At 36.8% G+C, this 21,033-nt stretch overlaps 1 protein-coding gene across 1 annotated transcript in view; it reads right to left on the bottom strand.

The window, feature by feature from the left end:
* Positions 1-1,008: 1,008 nt before the first annotated feature.
* Sult2a1 (sulfotransferase family 2A member 1) overlaps positions 1,009-21,033 on the bottom strand; it is a 27,985-nt gene continuing 7,960 nt past the window's right edge. The window contains exons 4-6 of the mRNA XM_021168763.2: positions 12,822-12,916; positions 5,999-6,176; positions 1,009-1,232 (exon numbers count right to left, since the gene is read on the bottom strand). Coding sequence (XP_021024422.1) covers positions 1,120-1,232; positions 5,999-6,176; positions 12,822-12,916 — 386 coding nt within the window. The 3' untranslated portion in view covers positions 1,009-1,119. The remainder of the gene's footprint in view (positions 1,233-5,998; positions 6,177-12,821; positions 12,917-21,033) is intronic.

The raw sequence follows: 21,033 nt of genomic DNA on the forward strand, positions 1-21,033 counted from the left end.
TGTCCTTTTTACCGGTTGGGACATCTTCTGGATATATGCCCAGGAGAGGTATTGCTGGATCCTCCGGTAGTACTATGTCCAATTTTCTGAGGAACCGCTATGCTTGCAAACAGGAGCCTAAGACACCTGTTTTCTGTGGAGATTCATCAATAAGCTGAAGGAAACACATGCAGAGATGGTGAGATATTTTGATTAGGCTTTGCCCAGGGAATGGCACTATTAGAATGTGTGGCCCTGTTGGCATAGGTGTGTCACTGTGGGTGTAGCCATTAGGGCCCTCATTCTAGCTGCCTTGAAGCCAGTGTTCTACTAGCAGCCTTCAGATGAAAATGTAGAGCTCTCTCCTCCTGCTGCAACATTCCTGCCTGGGTGTTTCCATGTTACTACCTTGATGATATTGGACTGAACATCTGAAACTGAAAGCCAGCCCCAATTATACTTTGTCCTTGTAAGAGTTACCTTGGTCATGGTATCTGTGCACAGCCATAAAAAATCTAATACAGCCCACTGCAAAACATTACACAGAGCTTGGGGTGTCTTGTGGAAGAGTGGGGGGATTGAGAGAGCTGGAGGAGTCAAGGACACCACAAGAAAACCAACAGAGTAAACAAATATGAGCCCATTGTGGTTAACAAAGACTGAGTGACCAACCAAAGAGTATAAATGGGCTGTACCTAGACCCCCTATAAATATGTAACAAATGTATAGCTTCTTCTATATAGGTGTTATATAACCTAACAGAGTAGTACCTGTCTCTGACTCTGTTGCCTGCCTTTTGATTTATTTTCCCTAGGTGGGCTGCTTTGTCTGGCCTCAGTGGGAGATGATGAACTTAGTTCTGCTGTGACATGATGTGCCAGAGACAATTGGCATTAATGGAGGGCCTCCCCTTCTCTGAGGAGGAGGGGGAGGAATAGAAGAAGGGCTGAGTAAGTGTGAGACTGGTACAAAGGAGGAGAGGGTATGTGATGAGTTTGAAAAGTGAATGAAATAATGAGGAAACTACAACAATTCAATAACAATATTTATTCTATGACCACACCCAGTAATTCATATGTACAAGAACAGGAAAATCTTATATAGAACAGTGTCTATATAAGATTTAGAAGTTTTAAGAAATTATTCCCATGGGAATAGCCCTAGAGGGAAACCAGCCATTTTCTCCTGGTACACTTTATCAAAGGCTTCAGATAGGGCTACTGTAAAATAATTCTTCCAGCCCCCAGTTGTACCTGGAAAATGTGAAGCAGATACATAGGTGGATTAATAACAATCTTAACACTGTTCTCAGTCCTTCCTTCATATACTTTACTATCTACTTCACAAGAACCACACAATTAATAAAATCCAACTTTCAATGGTTCCCCGAAAAAACCCTTCTTATGTCGTGAAATAATATACACAAAGACATTTTTCTCTGTAGAAATAATGTTCCACCTTCTCCTTTCCTGATTTATAAGGCATACAAAATAACAGTAGCAACATTGCATCTCCTTTTTTATATATTATTCCTGATTCCTATTTTACCTGTATTCATCACACTATCCAGCCCAATAAAGTTTCTCAACTATCAAAACAAACTTCAATTGTTCTTTCTATATTTTATTGTTTAGTTATAATATTTTTCACAGGATATGAGCAACTTTTACAAAATATTTAAAATTAATTTTAAGTTGTGTTGGATTGGTACAAATTAATACAGGTGCCTGCAGAGTATGGAGGCATCAGATCCCCTGGAACTGGAGATTCACACAGTATGAACTGCAGGGTAATCATCTTGACACTTTCAATAGACACAGGAGCCCCAGCCACTTCTAGCTGAGAAAATCTGGAGACTTCTGTTTTCACTTAGCCATGGTATTAGGTGATGCATGAAGATGGACATGATTGTATTCCCTATTCTCTATATCTCTGTCTTCTTTGAACATATGTTAGCTTGCATCACGGCATTCCAGTAGACCTTTAGTTTTGGCCTTAGAGACTTCAAATTATCCAACTGTTCTTCATATGTTTCATGTTTATTCTTCCCGGAGTGCTGATGTCTTCTATGTAAACACATTTTTGTTTTCTTAATTATGTCACTGTAATAATTTTTCTAATATTTACTTCGTATAAATCATCACAGCTCCCATCTTTATTGTATTTTATCTCATATCTGTAACACTTCAATATACTCCATGCACAGGCTTTTTGTATATATGAATGGAATGAATATGTAGCTAAATATTTGAGAAAGATACATTTTTTTCTTCAGTTATTAAAGGCTTCATTTGTGAAAGAATATCAGACCTAGAGAACATACTTAATATGGAATTGTTGAAAGCATTCATGAATGAGTGAGCAAGATGCTTGCATTGATCTCATTTTGTTGATGAAGAATAATTAGCCCCTAATATGTTACCCAACATCAGAATGATAGATATTTGAAGCTAAAAATATTGACAAGAGAAGCAATGCTTTTCCTTATTATATTACTTTCTTTAGGTATCATGTAAGTTAATTTTTAATTCAGCAGTAGGATATGTTAACAAAGATATAAAAAGTCATACCTAAATGGTAATTATTGATATACCATATTCAAATATAATATAATTAATTGATATTACATCGAATGCCATCTGATAAGAGGGAAATCTATCAGTATTTATTGTTTCTCTCAAGTTTGTTATTATGTTCATTGTTACAGCATGTTTCATTATTGTTTACTTCAGCATGCCTGAATCCTAATAAGCCAGAACACATACTGTGATACCAGAATCTCAGCAAATTCAATATGGCTTCCGTTGGGAATGAATTAATCCATATGAGAGAACCATATATTTACAGGTTCACATATAAAGTTCTAAGTCCAATTATGTCAAAATTCTGAGCATGCATCAGATGTACATTTCTCTTCATTCAGATGTAACTTTCTTTAAAATTTAGTGTGGCAGGTGACAGGATAGCCCTAACATGTGGTGCATTAGCTCTTGTGAGAAAGGAAATTTCTCATAGTTCTAGAGGCTGCAGTTCTCACAAAAGGATCTTTTTCAGACTTTCTCCAGATTTTATTTTAGCCTGCAGAGAGTGGTCTTTTCCCTCAATCCTCAGGTCATTTTTCCTCTGTGTCTTCTAAGAATATCAATAACCATGATTAATGCCCTGACCACTGTCCAGAAAACACCTAGTGTGAAGTAATGAGGGCTAGGACCTCTGAGGTTTGTCAGAAGACATTTTCAGTCACATGACTTGAGACAATGTCTTTACAAAATTTCTATCAAGCAAACAAATTAGAGTGTTTTCTGCAGTGTCTGAATATGGAATCAAAATGAACACACTTGTATGTGCAAAATTATTGCTTAAGTCTTAAAACCAGATTAATCCAACCTAACCAAATGAGTGAGTCTCCCTGTAAAGAGTCGTTGTTCAGAATATCACTTACGAGGCAATAAAGGGTATTTTCTTATGTCCAGTTAAGGAGTGAATCTAAAGGACAGTGAAATAGGTCTAGAGAATTACTTCTGGATAAGGCCAGTATAATCCTTAACACAACCTCTCATGGCTTTAAACTTTAGGGAATTTGATATCTAATGGTGAGCAAAGAAATTAATCTTTGATCTTGTAATACATTTAAGATTAAAAAACAGCATCAATCTGATGAAGTATTTGGGAGAACAAATATTATCCTAATGTACTTTGTTCTTTCAAACCCATTTCCCAACATATTCATCTCAGCATCCTCTATACTAAAGTAGTGAATAAGGAGTAAAGGAGTTGGTGTTCCAAATCAGTGCCCTGGTTTCAGTGAGACTTATGACTTATTAACTGTGAGTTACAACACTGGTATAAGGAACATAATTCTCCAGGATAAAAGGCATATGCAAATGCAAAAGAAATATATGCCTCATATAACCACTATATTGATTAAACTAACAAAGACTTATAAAGCCAGATCAAGTGTTTTGAGATAACTACTACTTAGACAAATAGATAGGTAGATAGATAGGTAGATAGATAGATATGTAGATAGATAGATGATAGATAAGTAGATGATAGATAGATAGATAGATAGATAGATAGATAGATAGATAGATAGATAGATAGACCTCCTAAAAGATATGATGCATAAAATGCCATTATTTTTGGAAGAGACTAAATTAAATCCCATTGTGTTCTCATTCTTAAAGAATCTTTCTAGAAAACAGAAAATGACAGTTGTCATAATAGAATTGTTTTCTAAATTCTCCTGCTTTTGTTTTGGTGTATCTCCAACAGGACATTTGCTTATTAGTTTCCATAGCACTGCTCTATTAAACAAGTCACAGCATTCTTTTTAGGTTTTACTTAGAGCTTTTTATACACATACTGTTGCCTCTGCCAAATTCTAACTTATGACAAAAAATTCATGAATAGACTTCTCTTCTAAGGTAAGACCATAAATTCCAGTGCTGATGACTTTCTATCTACACAGGCTGAAGTCCAGGAGTCAGAAGTCATCTATTAACAGTAGGACTTCTCCGAAAAGCTTTAGTCATTTATTTTTAGATGACCATATTTCTGTGGTGACAAGTCCTTGGTGACAGTATATGGGATGTATTCCCAGGTAGGACAGTCTCTGGCTGGCCTTTCCTTCAGTTTCTCCTCCATACTTTATCTCCATATTTCCTCCTATGAATAATTTGTTCACCCTTATAAGAAGCACTGAAGTATTCACACTTTTGTCTTCCTTCTTCTTGTGCTTCATATGGTCTGTGAATTGAATCTTGGGTATTCCAAACTTTTGGGCTAATATCCACTTAACAATGAATATATACTGAGTGTGTTATTTTGTGACTGAGTTACCTCACTCAGAATGATATTTTCAAGTTCCATCCTTTGCCTGTGAATTTCATGAAATCATAATTTTTAATAGATGATATTAGTACATGTACCACATTTTCCATATCCATTCCTCTGTTGAGGAACATCTTGGTTGTTTCCAGCTTCTGGCTATTATAATAAGGCTGCTATGAACATAGTGGAGCATGTGTTCTTAGTACATGTTGGAGCATCTTCTGGGTATATGCCCACGACTGGTATTGTTGTGTCTTCAGAGTGTACTATATTCAATTTTCTGAGTAACCACCAGACTGATTTCCAGAGTAGTTGTACCAGTTTGCAATTCCACCATCAATGAAGGAGTGTTCTTCTTTCTCCACACCCTTCCCAGGATCTGCTGTCACCTGAGTTTTTGTTTTGGTCTTAGCCATCATGATTGGTGTGCTTTACTCACCCCAAAGACCTAATATCAGACTCATTCATTCTTCAACACTGAGGCCCATCTCAACTCATATTCTTTAATTACAAGTGGGTGAGACTCCAGTTGTGATTCATTCTAGCAAAGTTATTCCATAAATTCACAGCTACAAAACTATACACATTAACTTCTAACAGCATAAAGATTTAGTACCTGCATATTGAGGATGGTTATTACCATTTAAGAAAAGAGAATTCAGATTAAAGAGTGCAGCCATAAGCCTGCAGAAGGCCAAATGTTGGTTGGCAAACACCATCAGATTTTAATACTGGAGAATATTTCTCTTAGTCCTTATGAGGCTTATTCCTGGCCTGCTGTGATGCAGCAATCTTGTCCTGTTCACATCTTTCCCAGAAGGTAATAGAAATGATTTCTGTGTTTATCACTCCAGATACATCTTTTCTCTGATGCAATAAATAATTTTTAGAGTTCAGTTCTATGATACAGGGAGCCTTACAAAGCCTCATAGCAATATATATATTTCCCCATTTTCCATTAAGGGTGTTGTACATTACCATATGGAATCCCAACATTAGCTTCCAGAACAAATCGATATTTCAGAGTGCCTTAAGCCCACATCATTACCATGGAAAAGTTGTCTTGCAAGTTTTGTGAGAAATGATGAATGTTGAGCAATAACTGCTGATATATTTACAATAGTTTCTTAGAGTCCCATTGGCAGAATCCCTCCACATGATCTGAAATATTCTGAAATTTTTTTACCTTCCCTCAGGAACTGCAAACCATTAGTAGCTATATCTTTTCTGATGATACTAAAATTAGACATCTTATTTTCTTTCATGGCTTGGAAGGAGCTGTACTTGAGGATTAGATCCATCTCATCTGGCTCTAATTTCTTTCCAAGGAACTCACAGATCTTCTCTATGGTTCCCCTGGTATCCTAAAAGAAGAGGAAACAAAACAGAGGATAATAAGCAGAGAGCTGTGAAAAACATATGCAGAGAAAGAAAATGTAGATGGGGGATGAAAAATGGCACAATAAAATTAAAAAGCATTGAATGGAGTTGAAAAATGAATGAGGCCATGGGGAGAGGGCAGGATACATGTGAAGCATTAGTGTACTGACTTGGCTTTCAACATGACTGATTTTTGGTCCTAAAAAAATAGAAGGAAACATTTCTTTGGGATAGAGAGTACATTGGAGGAGGGGCCTAATATGACTGAGGATCTCTTCAATCTTAATTTGTAGTGAATGAAGACCTTGAAATTTCTGAACTTCCTACCTTCTCCTCAGTATTATGTTTATAGATGGGTGGCAACAGATTTCCTAGATTCACTGAGATGATTTTACTTGAGATTACTTCTCAAAATGGAGCCATGTCTATTAGAATGAAAATTATTATGGTGACCATACTGGACTTTACCTCAAAGAGGTCAGAGAAAAATCTGGCTTTGGTACCTAAGTGCTAGCATACACTACCTGGAGAGAGATGTTTAAGGAAACTCATAGAAATACTTCTAAACAGTTACACGAATGAAGGCAATGTGCATAAAGAACTTGACAGAGGTTAATGCTTACATCAAATAATAGTGCTTCCTATGGGTAACTGAGAATAATATAGTTTTACAACTTTCATCAAAATGTTCTTAATAGTTATTATTTTGGGATAATTTTGGGAGATTTTGTTTTCTTTTGAGCTATGATCTCATGCTGTAACTCAGTAGGCTAACAACATCACAGTCTTCCTACCTCAGATACACAAGTGCTGACATTACAACTGTGCACTACCACACTGATTGTAGAATTTAGTCATAAGAAGGTAGACTCTTGGAATACTACATATTTTTATTTGAATATTATCCCTTCTACTGGAGCCATAAAGGTATTATTAATTCAAAATTTTTATTACATATTTTATCACATATTTGGTTAACATTTCATGTGAACGTAAACAACCATGACAATCAATGTAAAAGTATGTGAAATGGATGGAAATGAGACTTATTAGAAACTGGACTAGCTTATGGCAGAGTCAGGTAGGTAATGAAGTTTCTTGGAAAAATGTATTTCATAATGAAAAAGTAAAATATATTACAACAAGTAAAGGAGCATGCTTCCTTTTTTTATGGGTCAAATGGACACAATATAGACTCATCAGAATGGAAGGAACTACAGTTGGTTATGCCTCCATGAGATCAAGCTGTAAAACAATTTATCAATTAGTGATCCTTGGAGGAGTGTTCAGCCCATGGTGGGTGGTGCCATCCCTGTTTTGGTAGTCCTGGTTCTATAAGAAAAGAGGCTGAACAAGCCTTGTGAGGCAAACTAGTAAGCTGCACCTCTCCTTCGACTTTGCATCTGCTCCCATCCTCTGGGTTCCAGGTATACCTGAGATCTTCTCCTAAGTGTCCCTCTGTTCCTACATATCTAATCTTCCAGACTGATCACCAGCTCTTACCCAAATAATCTATGGAAGTCCCCCAAAATTTGGGGATCCCACATATTCTCTTCCAAACTAGCTTCTAAAACTCATTACAGTATCTCAACCCCCATCTCCAATAGATCCTCCTTAAGAATCCACAGACTACTCTGGCCAGGAAAATGGGAGGCTAGCAATGGATCTTCACTTTTCCCTCCATTCCTATTAGTTCAATCCCCCAGGCAGGGTTATCCCCAGCTCTGCAGCAGCACACCTGCAGCAGCCACTCCCATCTACTGTATCTCACAGATCTTCCCATCATAACCTTCCTCCCCCTACTCAGTGATTGGTCTTAACCTACAACTCCTTCAGTTACTCCCTGAGAACCCACATGCTAACCCATTCATGGAATCTGGTAGACTAAAACAAATCATCACCTTTATATTTGTTCTTCTAAGTCCATCCCCTATTCTTATCCCCAGCTCTGTGCAGAACACCAGTTGTATCCTCCCCCTAAATGCTCCCATCTCCAGTTGATCACCGATACTGTAACTGCCAAAATTCCTTCCCCCTACTCCTTGCTTTGTCCTTGTCCCCACATTGTGAGAATCCACAGGCCACTCTCATCAGGGAAGCACGTAGGCTAACTGCAGATATTCACCTTTCCCTTCATTCCCCCAAGTCCAATACCCTAGTATTTTGACATATATCTTATCCAAAGATTTATATCAAAGCTTCTTTTGTGTTTTTTTTCCTCCTTTCTCCACTTCCCAGTGATGAAGCAAATTCTGGTGGAACATCCAGCTTTCTTCCCTCCTATGTACTTCCTCAGGTTCTCCTCCTAGTTTATCTCCTTTCCTAAGTGTCAGACCTTGATACTCAGAATGGATTTTACCTGAAACTCTCCAGTAACTACACATTTCAGGATCCCAGAACAATTTCCCACCAGGCAACACCCACCCACCACACTCTCCTAAGAACCAGATAGGTCAACAAAAACTAAAAAAGAAAACACCTGTTCAAACAGGCAGTACCAGATATCAGGACTCAGATTATAATCTTACAAATCTTGAATGGCGAGATGCCTGCATAAATCCATAATTAATAACATCCAGGAAAGTATGTCCTCACTACAGACTTGTTAACATACTACATACAGCAAGTCATGAGTATCCAAACACAGTTTAGGAACAAGAAAAATACCTTAAAACTGTCTATATGGAGATGACTGAGGTTGTTAAAGAGGAAATTAATAAATCCCATAAAAACGTATAGAGAAACACAGAGGACACAAATGAAAAAAACCATTCAAGACATGAAATTGGAAATGGAATCAGTAAAGAAAACTAAAGCTGAAGGAAATATGTAAATGAAAATTTAGAACCTTGAACAGGATCTGGAAAGGTGAGATTCACAAACCAAATACAATAGTTGGGAGGCTGACTCTTAGCCATTAAAGACAACATAGAAAAATTGGATGCAGTGGTCAAAGAAAATGTTAAATTTAAAAACTGTCACAAAATGTATAGGAAATTCTGGATATAGAAGTAGAGAAAGAGGAACTATCCATGTGAAATGCACAGAAAATGTTTTTAGCAAAATCATAGAAGAAAATATCTCTTAACATAAATAAGAAGATACCTATCATAGTACAAGAAGTATAGAGAACACCAAATACATTGGAGGACAAAAGAAATTTCCCTCATCACATCACCATCATCATGTTCACCACCACCACCACCACCATCATCATCATCGTCATCATAAACATGGACAACAAATAATGGATGGATAGGCAAGAGCTGAAAAGGTGTATCATATAGGGAAGGTAAAAGGGAAGGGAATAGAGGATGGAACACAGGAAGAGACAGCTAAAATTAAGGGATATTTGATGGATAATATGGAAACCTACTAATGTAGAATATTTCTAAAGTATATATCAAGGCCATTTAAATAATATTGCCAAACAATGGGGAGATGCTGTCCCAAAATGTCCATCTCTTGATCCTAAAGTAAACTTTAAGTACTGGCATTGAGCTATATTCAATTAAGTTCTTGGCCCAAGAGCTTACATGGAAGCCCCTAAGCAACACAGGCTGTTGACAAGGTTATATGTTACTCTCCACAAACTGTCAACAAGGCCGATTGCCACAAACAACACCTACAAAACTCATTGAACAAGGAGATTTGGGATGGTGCCAAAATACCACTGTCGCACATCACATTAAAGCATGTTTGTTACAGGAAGATACTGTGCATGTTATCAAAAGAGAAAAGCCAGCCATAAATCCTCTGATCTACAATGGTGCTATACCTGAAAGACATGCTGGAAAAATGGTGGTACCAAGCTTTTGGTAGTAACTCACCAATAACTCATTTGTCTTAAGGCTCACTCCATGAGATGGAACCAAGACCTAACACTGTTTGGGTAGCCAGAGACTAGATAGTCTATGTACTCAGGATGAAACAAAACAAAACTGGTCTAAAAATTAGTGACAAATATGCCTAAAGATGTTCTACTATGCAGAGATTAGTGGTATGTTTAGCTACCATCAGATAAAGTTTTTTTTCCTCAGCACTTGGAAACAAATAGATAGATCCACAGCTATGCAATACACAGAATGAGAGACCTTTGAACAATCAGTCCTAAACGATATATTTCCATTAAGTGTTTCGATCTAGAGGCCATTAAACTCTTCAGAATAAAGAGAGAGTGCAAGAGCCAGAGTAGAGGGAAGACATCAAGAAAACAGTGTCCTCCACATCACCACAAGAAAACTCTTAAATGTCCACAGGGCTAGATCAGCATATGCAGTGGGTAATACCAGTCTCACCAATACTCTATGTGTCTATATATCTATGTATATCATCTATATCTATATCTAATACATATATAATACATATGGCTTCCAGTTTAGTGTGTTTATGTAATTTCTGAATGTGCAAACATGCGTGTCTCTAATTTGTATGTCTTCTTTTGGGCTCCTTTTCTTCTATTGGCTTGTCTTGTCCAAATTTGTAATGATACTTCTGTTTATTTTATTATATTTTATTTGGTTATATTAAAAGGATTAAATGAATGAGTGAAAGTCTAGACACTAGGGTAAAGGATGATGTCTGAACTGTCATTTGTAAATGGAGAGAGAGACAGAGACAGAGACAGGTAAAGAGAAAATCAGTTTTCATCAATAGAGTGACATTGGGTACTTCAACCTCTCCAGGGCAGCATTCATATTAAACACATACTAGATTCAACATTTTTGGTTTTGTTTGTTTGCTTGTTTGCTTGCTTGCTTTTGTATTGTTCATGTGTGAGTTTGTGGATGTGAGTGTGTATGGGTGTGTATATGTGGGTATAAGTGTGTGTGGGGATATGTGTGTACATTTTACTTGGTTATAATCTTGTGGGATTTTTTTCTTTTGGGGTATTGTTTATTTTGTTTTCTTGATTTCGTGAGTTGTCTTTAATTGACTTTTTCATTGTTTCTTGAGAAGAACTTGAGGTTGAGTTTACAAGGATGAGGAGAAAAATTGGAAAATTTGTTAGAATGCTAGAGTATTATAAAATGTATTTAAAATTAAAATGTTTTGTAGTATAAAAATATAATAATTAACGAACAAATAAAAAATACACAAAAATAACAACTATCAGTAACCTTCCACATCACAAGAGTCTGTTTTAATAATGTAAACAGTGGCTGTAAGACTGCTTTTTCTTCTCAATTAAATTTTTCAACAGTTCTAAGAAGACACAAGGGTTTTCTGTGACATAGTGAGTATTCAATGCAATTTTCTTCCTCATTTAAAAGTACAATTAACTTCTTTATCTCTGATATAGTAAATGATGGTTACTTTTTACCTAAAACTTCCTAACCATTTAAACTTTTGAACTGCTGATCAAATGAGAATATTTGTGCTAATATAATTGGTATTATTGTTATGTGTCCATCATTATAAGGAATATTCTTTAATTAAATAAAAATATATTACATAAATCAACTTAAAATTATTTTATTGGTATTTTGAAACAATGTCTTTTGAAGGAAAGGTTTACCTCTAAATCACCATACAAACAGTGATGACCTTGAACAACTTAGTCTGTCTCCATCTCCCACTCTTAGGAATAGAGCCATGTTACATCATGTCCAGAACTATTTTTCAGATTTCATATTTTTAAATAATTATACCCTTCAGTGGGGCATTTCATATATATGAAATGTTCAATTATCAGAAATATATATGGCATTTCAGCCTTCTAGACTTAATTACTTACTTAATGTTAATTACTTATTTAAAGTCTTACTTAATGTTTGCACATGTAAGATATTATCTACTAAGAATTTTGAACTCTTCAGTGTATGTATCCTAGCCCATCTTGCTTAGCTCCAAGTACTGCAGAACACAGGACACCATCCTCCCTGACTGACTTTACTCTGGATATGCTTGGCCAGATTTGAATATTGCTTAATCCTGTGAATGTCACTCAAGCACTTGTGTTTTCAAAGGATTCTCTGATGGTTTTCATACTTATGTCCTTTTTCTCAGTGGTGAAATGGAGATGGCATACAGTTGACCACAACAGTGGAATGATAGTACTTTATACATTCCCTATTAGCCATTTTGTTATTAGTTATATTATATGTGTTATATTCTCAGAATTTTAAAAACCTGTGGTGCAAGTGTGAGTTTCCCAACTCTATCTCAGGGTGAACTAGGTTAAAGTTAAAAAAAAGAAAGAAGGGCCATGTAGCTGTGGAAAACACTTTTAATTCCAGCACTTGGGAGGCAGAGGCAGGCGAATTTCTGAGTTTGAGGCCAGCCTGGTCTACAGAGTGAGTTCCACAACAGCCAGGGCTACGCAGAGAAACAAAAAACGAATGAACGAACGAATGGGCGAACGAAAGAAAGAAAGAGAGAAAGAAAGAGAGGAAGGAAGAGAGGGAGAGGGAGATAGAAAGATGAAATGGGTTATGGACAAGAACCTAGGGATGAAAAGACAGATAAAAGTAAATAAAAATCAAAGGACATCATTGTAGTTTGACATTTACTGACTGTCCTGAGCCTAACACTGACACAGTAGGTAGAATCAGCACACTTAAAACTGTGGAGTGCTACATGAGGTGAGTTTGTAAGAGGCTGTGTCATTGTATAAGAAAGACAATTACCTTTTTTAAGTCATCATAGCATATTAAAAGGAAGTTTTTCTCTTCTCTCATGGACAACCATCCACGAATGTGTTCAAACCATGATCCATATGGAACTGTGTGCAGAGAGGAAAAAAGTGCTGATTACAAAGCATGAATAAATGTCTCCTTGATTTTTTCCCTTTTTAACAAATTACAAACAGCTTTATAAAAAAGCAAACTTGACTCCATTTACAACATTAAATGTGACTTTTGATACACACACACACACACACACAGAGAGACAGAGACAAAGGCAGAGAGACAGACAGAGACACACAGAGGAGTAAGCTGATAAAATTAAGTTCATTAGTAAACTCATCTCCTCATAGAATTATTTACCCCTGATTCCATGCAGGAACATCTTTCTGAGAGGTTGCAATGTCAGAACCAAGTGATCCCCTCAATTCTCATAACGCCTGAAGGATACCAGTTCTCATATCTAAGACGTAATTATTCTATTAATGACCTCTTTGAATAGGCTTCAGAAATGGACTCATAATGACTTTTCATTATACCTATCCCTATATTTTAGTGCATCTCTCAACCATTAACAGAAAATTTTCTCCTGGCAGAAAATAGTGATTAATAATGAGACACAAAACTGTTAAATATAGAGACAAATCCATGCAGATGCTGGCTAGGATGTGGTGAAAGAGGAACATTTCTCCATTACTGGTGAGATTGCAAGCTGGTACAAATACTCTGGAAACCAGTCTGGCCATTTCTCAGAAAATTGGACATAGTACTACCTGACGTCCCAGCTATACCACTACTGGGAATATACCCAGAATATTCTTCAATATATAGCAAGGATACATGTTCCCCTATGTTAGCATCCTTATTTATAATAGCCAGAAGCTTGAAACAACCCAGATGTCCCTCAACAAAGGAATGGATACAGAAAATGTGGTACATTTACACAATGGAGTACTAAAAACAACGACTTCATGAAATTCGCAGGCAAATGGATGAAACTAGAAAGAAAATATCTTTCTGAGTGAGGTAACCCAGTCACAAAAGAACATACATGGTATGTACTCACTGGCAAGTGAATATTAGGGAAAAAGCTCAGAATACTGAGGATGCAACTTACAGACCATATGAAGCTCAAAAAGGAAGACCAAAGTGTGGATGTTTCAGTCCTACTTAGGAACAAAATAATGATAGGAGGTAGAGGGTGGGAGGGATTTTGGAGGAAGAAAGGAGGGGGAGAGGAAAAGAAAGATGGGCATGATCATGTGTGGCAGGAGACAGGAGATATGTATATAGGATCAGGAAATTGAACAGAGGTAGCAATGGGGAATGAGGAACAGGGATAGCCAACACAAAGTTCCAGATGTCAGAAAAACAAGAGACTCCTGGGACCTAATGGGGATGACATTAGATTAAATATCCAACAAATGAGATAAAGAACCTGTAGAGACCATATGGAGAGGTCAGGCATGGCCCCTGGTTGAAAGATGGAGCCACTCACCCTTCTCAAAAATTTTAATACAGAATTGATACTGTCTAAAGCAAATAGAGTAACAAAGAGAGGAGCAGAGACTGAAGTAAAGGCCATCCAGTGAATGACTCGCCTGGGGATTCATCCCATGTTCAGCCACCAAACACACTCACTATTGCTGATGCCAAAAAGTACTTGCTGATAGGAGCCTGTTATTGCTATCTTCATAGAGGGTCTGCCAGAACCTGACCAATACATACGCAGATGCTTGCATCAACCATCAGACTGAGTAAGGGGCCCCTAATGGAGGAGTTAGGAGAAGGACTGAATGAGCTGAAGGGCTTTGCAACCCTGTAGGAAGAAAAATATCAACCAACCAGATGCTCTAAAGTTCCTAGGGAGCCCACAAGGGGTGCCCCCAACCAAAGAATACACTTGGAGAGACCCATGACTCCAACTGCATATGCAGCAGAAGATGCCTTTATCTGGCATCAATGAGAGGGGAGGCCCTTGATCCTGTGAATGTTTGATGCCCTAGTATAGAGGAATGTTAGGGCAATGAGGTGGGAGTGGGTGAGTGGGTGAAGGAGCACCCTCATACAGGCAAAGGAGAGAGGGTAAAGTGGGAAGGAGATGGAAGAGTTGTGGAGGATTAACTGGGAACAGGCATATCATTTGAAATGTAAATGAATGAAAAAGGTGATTTGGGCAAATTTAGCTAAAAAGCATGGAGGTGTTGCTGTTATAATCTAACAAAACAGACTTGAAACCAAATTTGGTGAGAAAGGATAAACATTACTTTCTGCTGATTGAAGGAATAATTCATGGAGAGTAGTGTACAATTCCAAACAGAGGTCACCCATTTATACCTAGGAAATGCTACTAAATGTAGAGTCCCAGGCTATCACCAGACATCATTAGTAATCTCAACCTCAACAATAGACTGGTCATCCTGATAGAAAATTAAAAGTATTATCTGATCTCACAGTCAAAATGGATTTAACAAATATCTATTTGCATTATATCCAAACACTCTAGATATTCATTGCTCTCATTAGCCCATTGAACTCCTCTAAAAGAGTCCATATATTAGGACATAAAGAAAGCCTTGAAAACATGGGAAAATAAAGTCCCTTATATTCTACCTGACAAAAATGAAATGACTACAAATAAACAATAAGAAAAACTCTAGAATACAAGCAAACTCGTGGAGCTTAAAAAACTCCACAATTTAATGAGTGAGTCCTTGAACAAATCAAGAAAAATAATACTCTTAAAAATCATCTTTTAATCTGTAGGATTCAATGAAAACAGTCCTAAAAGAGATATTTCAAACTCAAAGGACCTACATTAATAAACCAAAGGTACTTTTAATACATTAGTTAATGATTCAGCTTAGGTTTTGGAAAAAGAAGAAGTCAACCACCAAAATCTGTGGCTGGAAAGAAATCACTGATATTGATTATTGAAATGAAAATAGCAGACACAACAAAACAAATAGAGCAAGTCATAGAAATAGAGTTAGTTCTTTCAAAATGTAAATGATATTGACAAAATGTTACATAAACTAACCAAAATAACTGCATTTCAAAACTAATACAGTAAATCATGAAAAGTGAGACCTTATAACAAGCATCAGTAAAACACAGAAAATTATTAAACTTTACCAGGAACAGGACCTGTCCCAGGTTTTCACTAAAGTGTAAAATCTAAAAAAGAAAAAAGGATAAACTTCTACACAGATAAAAAAATATGAAAATTAAACCAAATGACATTTTCAAATTTAAACAGGTAGTTACAGAGATAAAGCTCAAAATTACAGCATTCACTGTTCTCTTTAGGGATCAGAATTCAATTATATATGGCCACATAGTAGCTCACTATGCCCTTTTCCATAAGATTAAAATGAAACAAACACACATAAAGTATAAACTAAACTAAACCAAACTAAACTCCATGAGTTTGCTTGTATTCTAGTTTTTCTTATTGTTTATTTGTTCATTTCATTTTTGTCACATAGAATATATAAGAACAAAAAGACAAAGATTGAAAAGAAAAGGAATACAAATAAGAAAGAGAGAAGTCAAAGTACCTTTATTTTCCACAATTATACTAAGAGATCTAAAACAGTTTACCAGAAAAGATGTAGATCAAATAATGATTATATCAAAGATACAAGATACAAAATTAACATACAAACATCAATAGTTTCCCTACCTAATAGTGGCAAAAGAATGAGAAACAAATAATAGAAATAAATCTGTTCCCAATTACCTCAAGAAAATACCTCACAATCAATCTCATCAAGTGTGTGTGTTTAATAGAGATTCCCTTTATAAGCTTCAAGCATTTGAATACTTGGTTTCTATTTGGCAAATGGTTTGGGAAAATTAGCAAGTGTATACTTTCTAAAGAAAATATATCACTGTGGATAATACTTAAGGTTTCAAAAGATTGGCACCATTTTGAGTATTCTCCCTTTTTTTTTCCTGTTTCCAAAACCAGGTGTGAGCTATTGGTGACTAGCCCAATGCAATGCCTGCTTTCCTGGTGCCACACTTTCTGACATAATGATTAAGACTCTTATGTCTCTGGAACTTAAACCCCCCAATGAACCATTCCTTTTATATTTTTTTCTTTTTCATTGTGTTTTATCACAGTAATAGAATATAGTAATGCATATACTAAGTATATAAATTCTATAACAAAAAGAACTCACTGAAGAAAGAAACTTGGGTAGACATTAGGAGAAGGTAAATCTTCCCCTATTCACAGACTAGGAGAATTAATGTTATGCAAACTGCCATGCTACCAAAAGGAATATACACTTTAAACAAAATACAATTTGAAAATTTAGTGACATTATCCACAGAAATAAAAAAATATTAAAATTCCTACAGAATGATATGACTCTACCAGCAAAATAGAACCACGTACAACAATGGGAGCAGGTGAGGGAACCATCTTGTGTCCCAGGTCCTCAGAGACCATTCTTCGCAGGTGTGAGTGCAGACTGAAGAAGCACACAGCTCAAGGGATAGGCAGAAGCTACACAGCTTCTGGGACAGACCCAGTTTTGGACTCCAGACATCTCGGCACCTTCCCTGCCAGAGGAGAAGTGTCTGCCTAGAGAGGGCTCTGCCTGCTGGAGCAGGTGAGGGAGCCATCTTGTGTCCCAGGTCCCTCAGAGACCAGTCTATGGAGGTTAGCACACAGACTGCAGAAGCAACACATCTTCTGGTACAGGTCCTGTTTCTGGCCTTCATCTTCAGCCAGGAGGCAGGTCTGAATGCCAGAACTCTGTGCACCTTCCCTAAAGAGGAGAGTTTGCCTGCAGAGAGTACTCGGACTACTGAGACTCAGGAGAGAGATGGACTCCCAGGACTGCTAACAGAGGCTAACAGAATCACAGGAGGAACAACCTCCAGTCAGAGGCAACTATAAAAACTAAGGCCTGAGATTAGCAGATGGCGAAAGGCAAATGTAAGGATCTTACTATCAGAAACCAAGACCACTCACCATGATCAGAAATCAGCACTCCCACCTCAGCCAGTCCTGGAAACCCCAACACACCCAAAAAGCAAGACATGGATTTAAAATCATATCTCAAGATGCTGGTAGAGGACTTTAAGAAGGGCATTAATAACTCGCTTAAAGAAATACAGGAGAACACTGCTAAACAGGTAGAAGTCCTTAAAGAGGAAACAAAAATATTCCTTAACGAATTACAGGAAAACACAACCAAACAAGCAATGGAATTGAACAAAACTATCCAAGATCTAAAAGGGGAAGTAGAAATAATAAAGAAATTACAAAGGGAGACAACTCTGGAGATAGAAACCCTCGGAAAGTAATCAGGAACCATAGATGTGAGCATCAGCAACAGAATACAAGAGATGGAAGAGAAAATCTCAGGTGCAGAAGATTCCATAGAGAACATGGGCACAAAAATCAAAGAAAATGTGAAATGCAAAAAGATCCTAACTCAGAATATCAAAGAAATCCTGGACCCAGTGAGAAGACAAAACCTCCAGATAATAGGAGTAGATGAGAATGAAAGTTTTCAACTTAAAGGGTCAGCAAATATCTTCAACAAAATTATAGAAGAAAACTTCCCAAACCCAAAGAAAGAGAAGCCCGTGAATGTACAAGAAGCCTACAGAACTCAAAATAGACTGGACCAGACAAGAAATTCCTCCTGACACATAATAACCAGAACAATAAATGCACTAAATAAAGACAGAATATTAAAAGCAATAAAGGAAAAGGGTCAAGTAACATATAAAGGCAGGCCTATTAGAATTACACCTGACTTCTCACCAGAGAATATGACAGCCAGAAGATCCTGGACAGATGTTATACAAATGCTAAGAGAACACAAATGTCAGCCCAGGCTACTACACACAACACAACAAAACTCTCAATTACCATAGATGGAGAAACCAAAGTATTCCATGATAAAAGCAAATTCACACAATATCTTTCCACGAATACAGCCCTACAAAGGATAACGAAGGGAAAACAGTGGCACAAGGACTGAAACTAAATCCTAGAAGAAGTAAGTAATAATCCTTCAACAAACCTAAAAGAAGACAGCCAAGAACAGAATCCCAACTTTAACAACAAAAATAACAGGAAGCAAAATTACTTTTCTTTGATTTCTCTTAACATCAATGGACACAGTTGCCCAATAAAAAGACATAGACTAATGGACTGACTACATAAACAGGAACCAACATTTTTGTGCTTACAGGAAACACACCTTAGGGACAAAGACAGATACTGCCTCAGAGTGAAAGGCTGGAAAACAATTTTCCAACCAAATGGCCCAGAAAAAAAAAAAAAAAGCTGGAATAATCATCCTAATATCAAGTAAAATTGACTTCCAACCCAAAGTTATCAAAAAAGAAAAGGAGGGGCACTTCATACTCATCAAAGGTAAAATGTGCCAACATGAACTCTCAATTCTGAATATCTATGCTCCATAATGCAAGGGCAGCCACATTCATTAAAGAAACTTTAGTAAACCTCAAAGTACACATTGCACCTCACACAACAATAGTGGGAGATTTCAACACCACACTCTCACCAATGTAGAGATCCTGGAAACAGAAACTAAACAGAGACACATGGACACTAACAGAAATTATGAAACAAATGGATTTAATAGATATCTATAGAAAATTTTATCCTAAAACAAAAGGATATACGTTCTTCTTAGCACTACATGGTACCTCCTCCAAAACTGACCATGTAATTGGTCACAACACAGGCCTCCACTGATACAAAACTATTGAAATTATCCCATTCAACCTATCAGATCACCACAGACTAAGGCTGATCTTCAATAACAGCATAAATAGTAGAAAGCCAACATTCACGTGGAAACTGAACAACACTCTACTCGATTATTCCTTGGTCAAGGATGAAATAAAGAAAGAAATTAAAGACTTTTTGAGTTTAATGAAAATGAAGACACAACATACCCAAACTTATGGGACACAATGAAGGCAGTTCTAAGAGGAAAACTCATAGCCCTGAGTGCCTCCAAAAAGTAACAAGAGAGAGCATACACGAGCAGCCTGACAGTATACCTAGAAGCTCTAGAACTGAAGGGAGCAAATTCACCCAAGAGTCGTAGAGAGCAGGAAATAATCAAAATCAGGGGTGAAATCAACCAAGTGGAAACAAAAATAACTATTTAAAGAATCAACCAAAGGAGGAGCTGGTTCTTTGAAAATATCAACAACATAGATAAACCAGACTAACTAGAGGGCACAGGGACACTATTCAAATTAACAAAATCAGAAATGATAAGGGAGACATAACAACATAACCTGAGGAAATCCAAAACATCATCAGATCCTACTACAAAAGGTTATACTCAACAAAACTGAAAAACCTGGATGAAATGGAAAACTTCCTACACATATACCAGGTACCAAAGTTAAATCAGGATCACATTAACGATCTAAACAGTCCCATTACCCCTAAAGAAATAGAAGCAGTCATCAATAGTCTCCCAACCAAAAAAAGGCCAGGACCAGATGGGTTTAGTGCAGTATTCTATCAGACCTTCAAAGAAGACCTAATTCCAACTGCTTTCAAACTATTCCACAAAATAGAAATAGAAGATACTCTACCCAATTCATTCTATGAAGCCACAATTACTCTGATACATAAACCACACAAAGATCAAACAAAGAAAGAGAACTACAGACCAATTTCCCTTATGAATATCGATGCAAAAATACTCAATAAAATCCTTCCAAACCAAATCCAAGACACATCAAAATGAACATCCATCATGACAAAGTAGGCTTCATCCCAGGGATGCAGGGATTATTTAATATACAGAAATCCATTAATGTAATCCACTATATGAACAAACTCAAAGACAAAAAACCCACATTATCATTTTGTTAGATGCTGAGAAAGCATTTGACAAAATCCAACACCCATTCATGATAAAAGCCTTGGAAAGATCAGGAATTCAAGGCCCTTACCTAAACAAAATCAAAGCAATATATAGCAAACCTGTAGCCAACATCAAACTAAATGGAGAGAAACTGGAAGAAATCCCACTAAAATCAGGGACTAGACAAGGCTGTCCACTTTCTCCCTACCTATACAATATAGTACTTGAAGTCCTAGCCAGAGCAAGTCGACAACAAAAGGGGGTCAAGAAAATACAAATTGGAAAGGAAGAAGTCAAAATATCACTATTTGCAGATGATGTGATAGTAG

The sequence above is a fragment of the Mus caroli genome, chromosome 7, assembly GCF_900094665.2.
Source record: "Mus caroli chromosome 7, CAROLI_EIJ_v1.1, whole genome shotgun sequence".
Classification (NCBI taxonomy): Eukaryota; Metazoa; Chordata; class Mammalia; order Rodentia; family Muridae; genus Mus; species Mus caroli.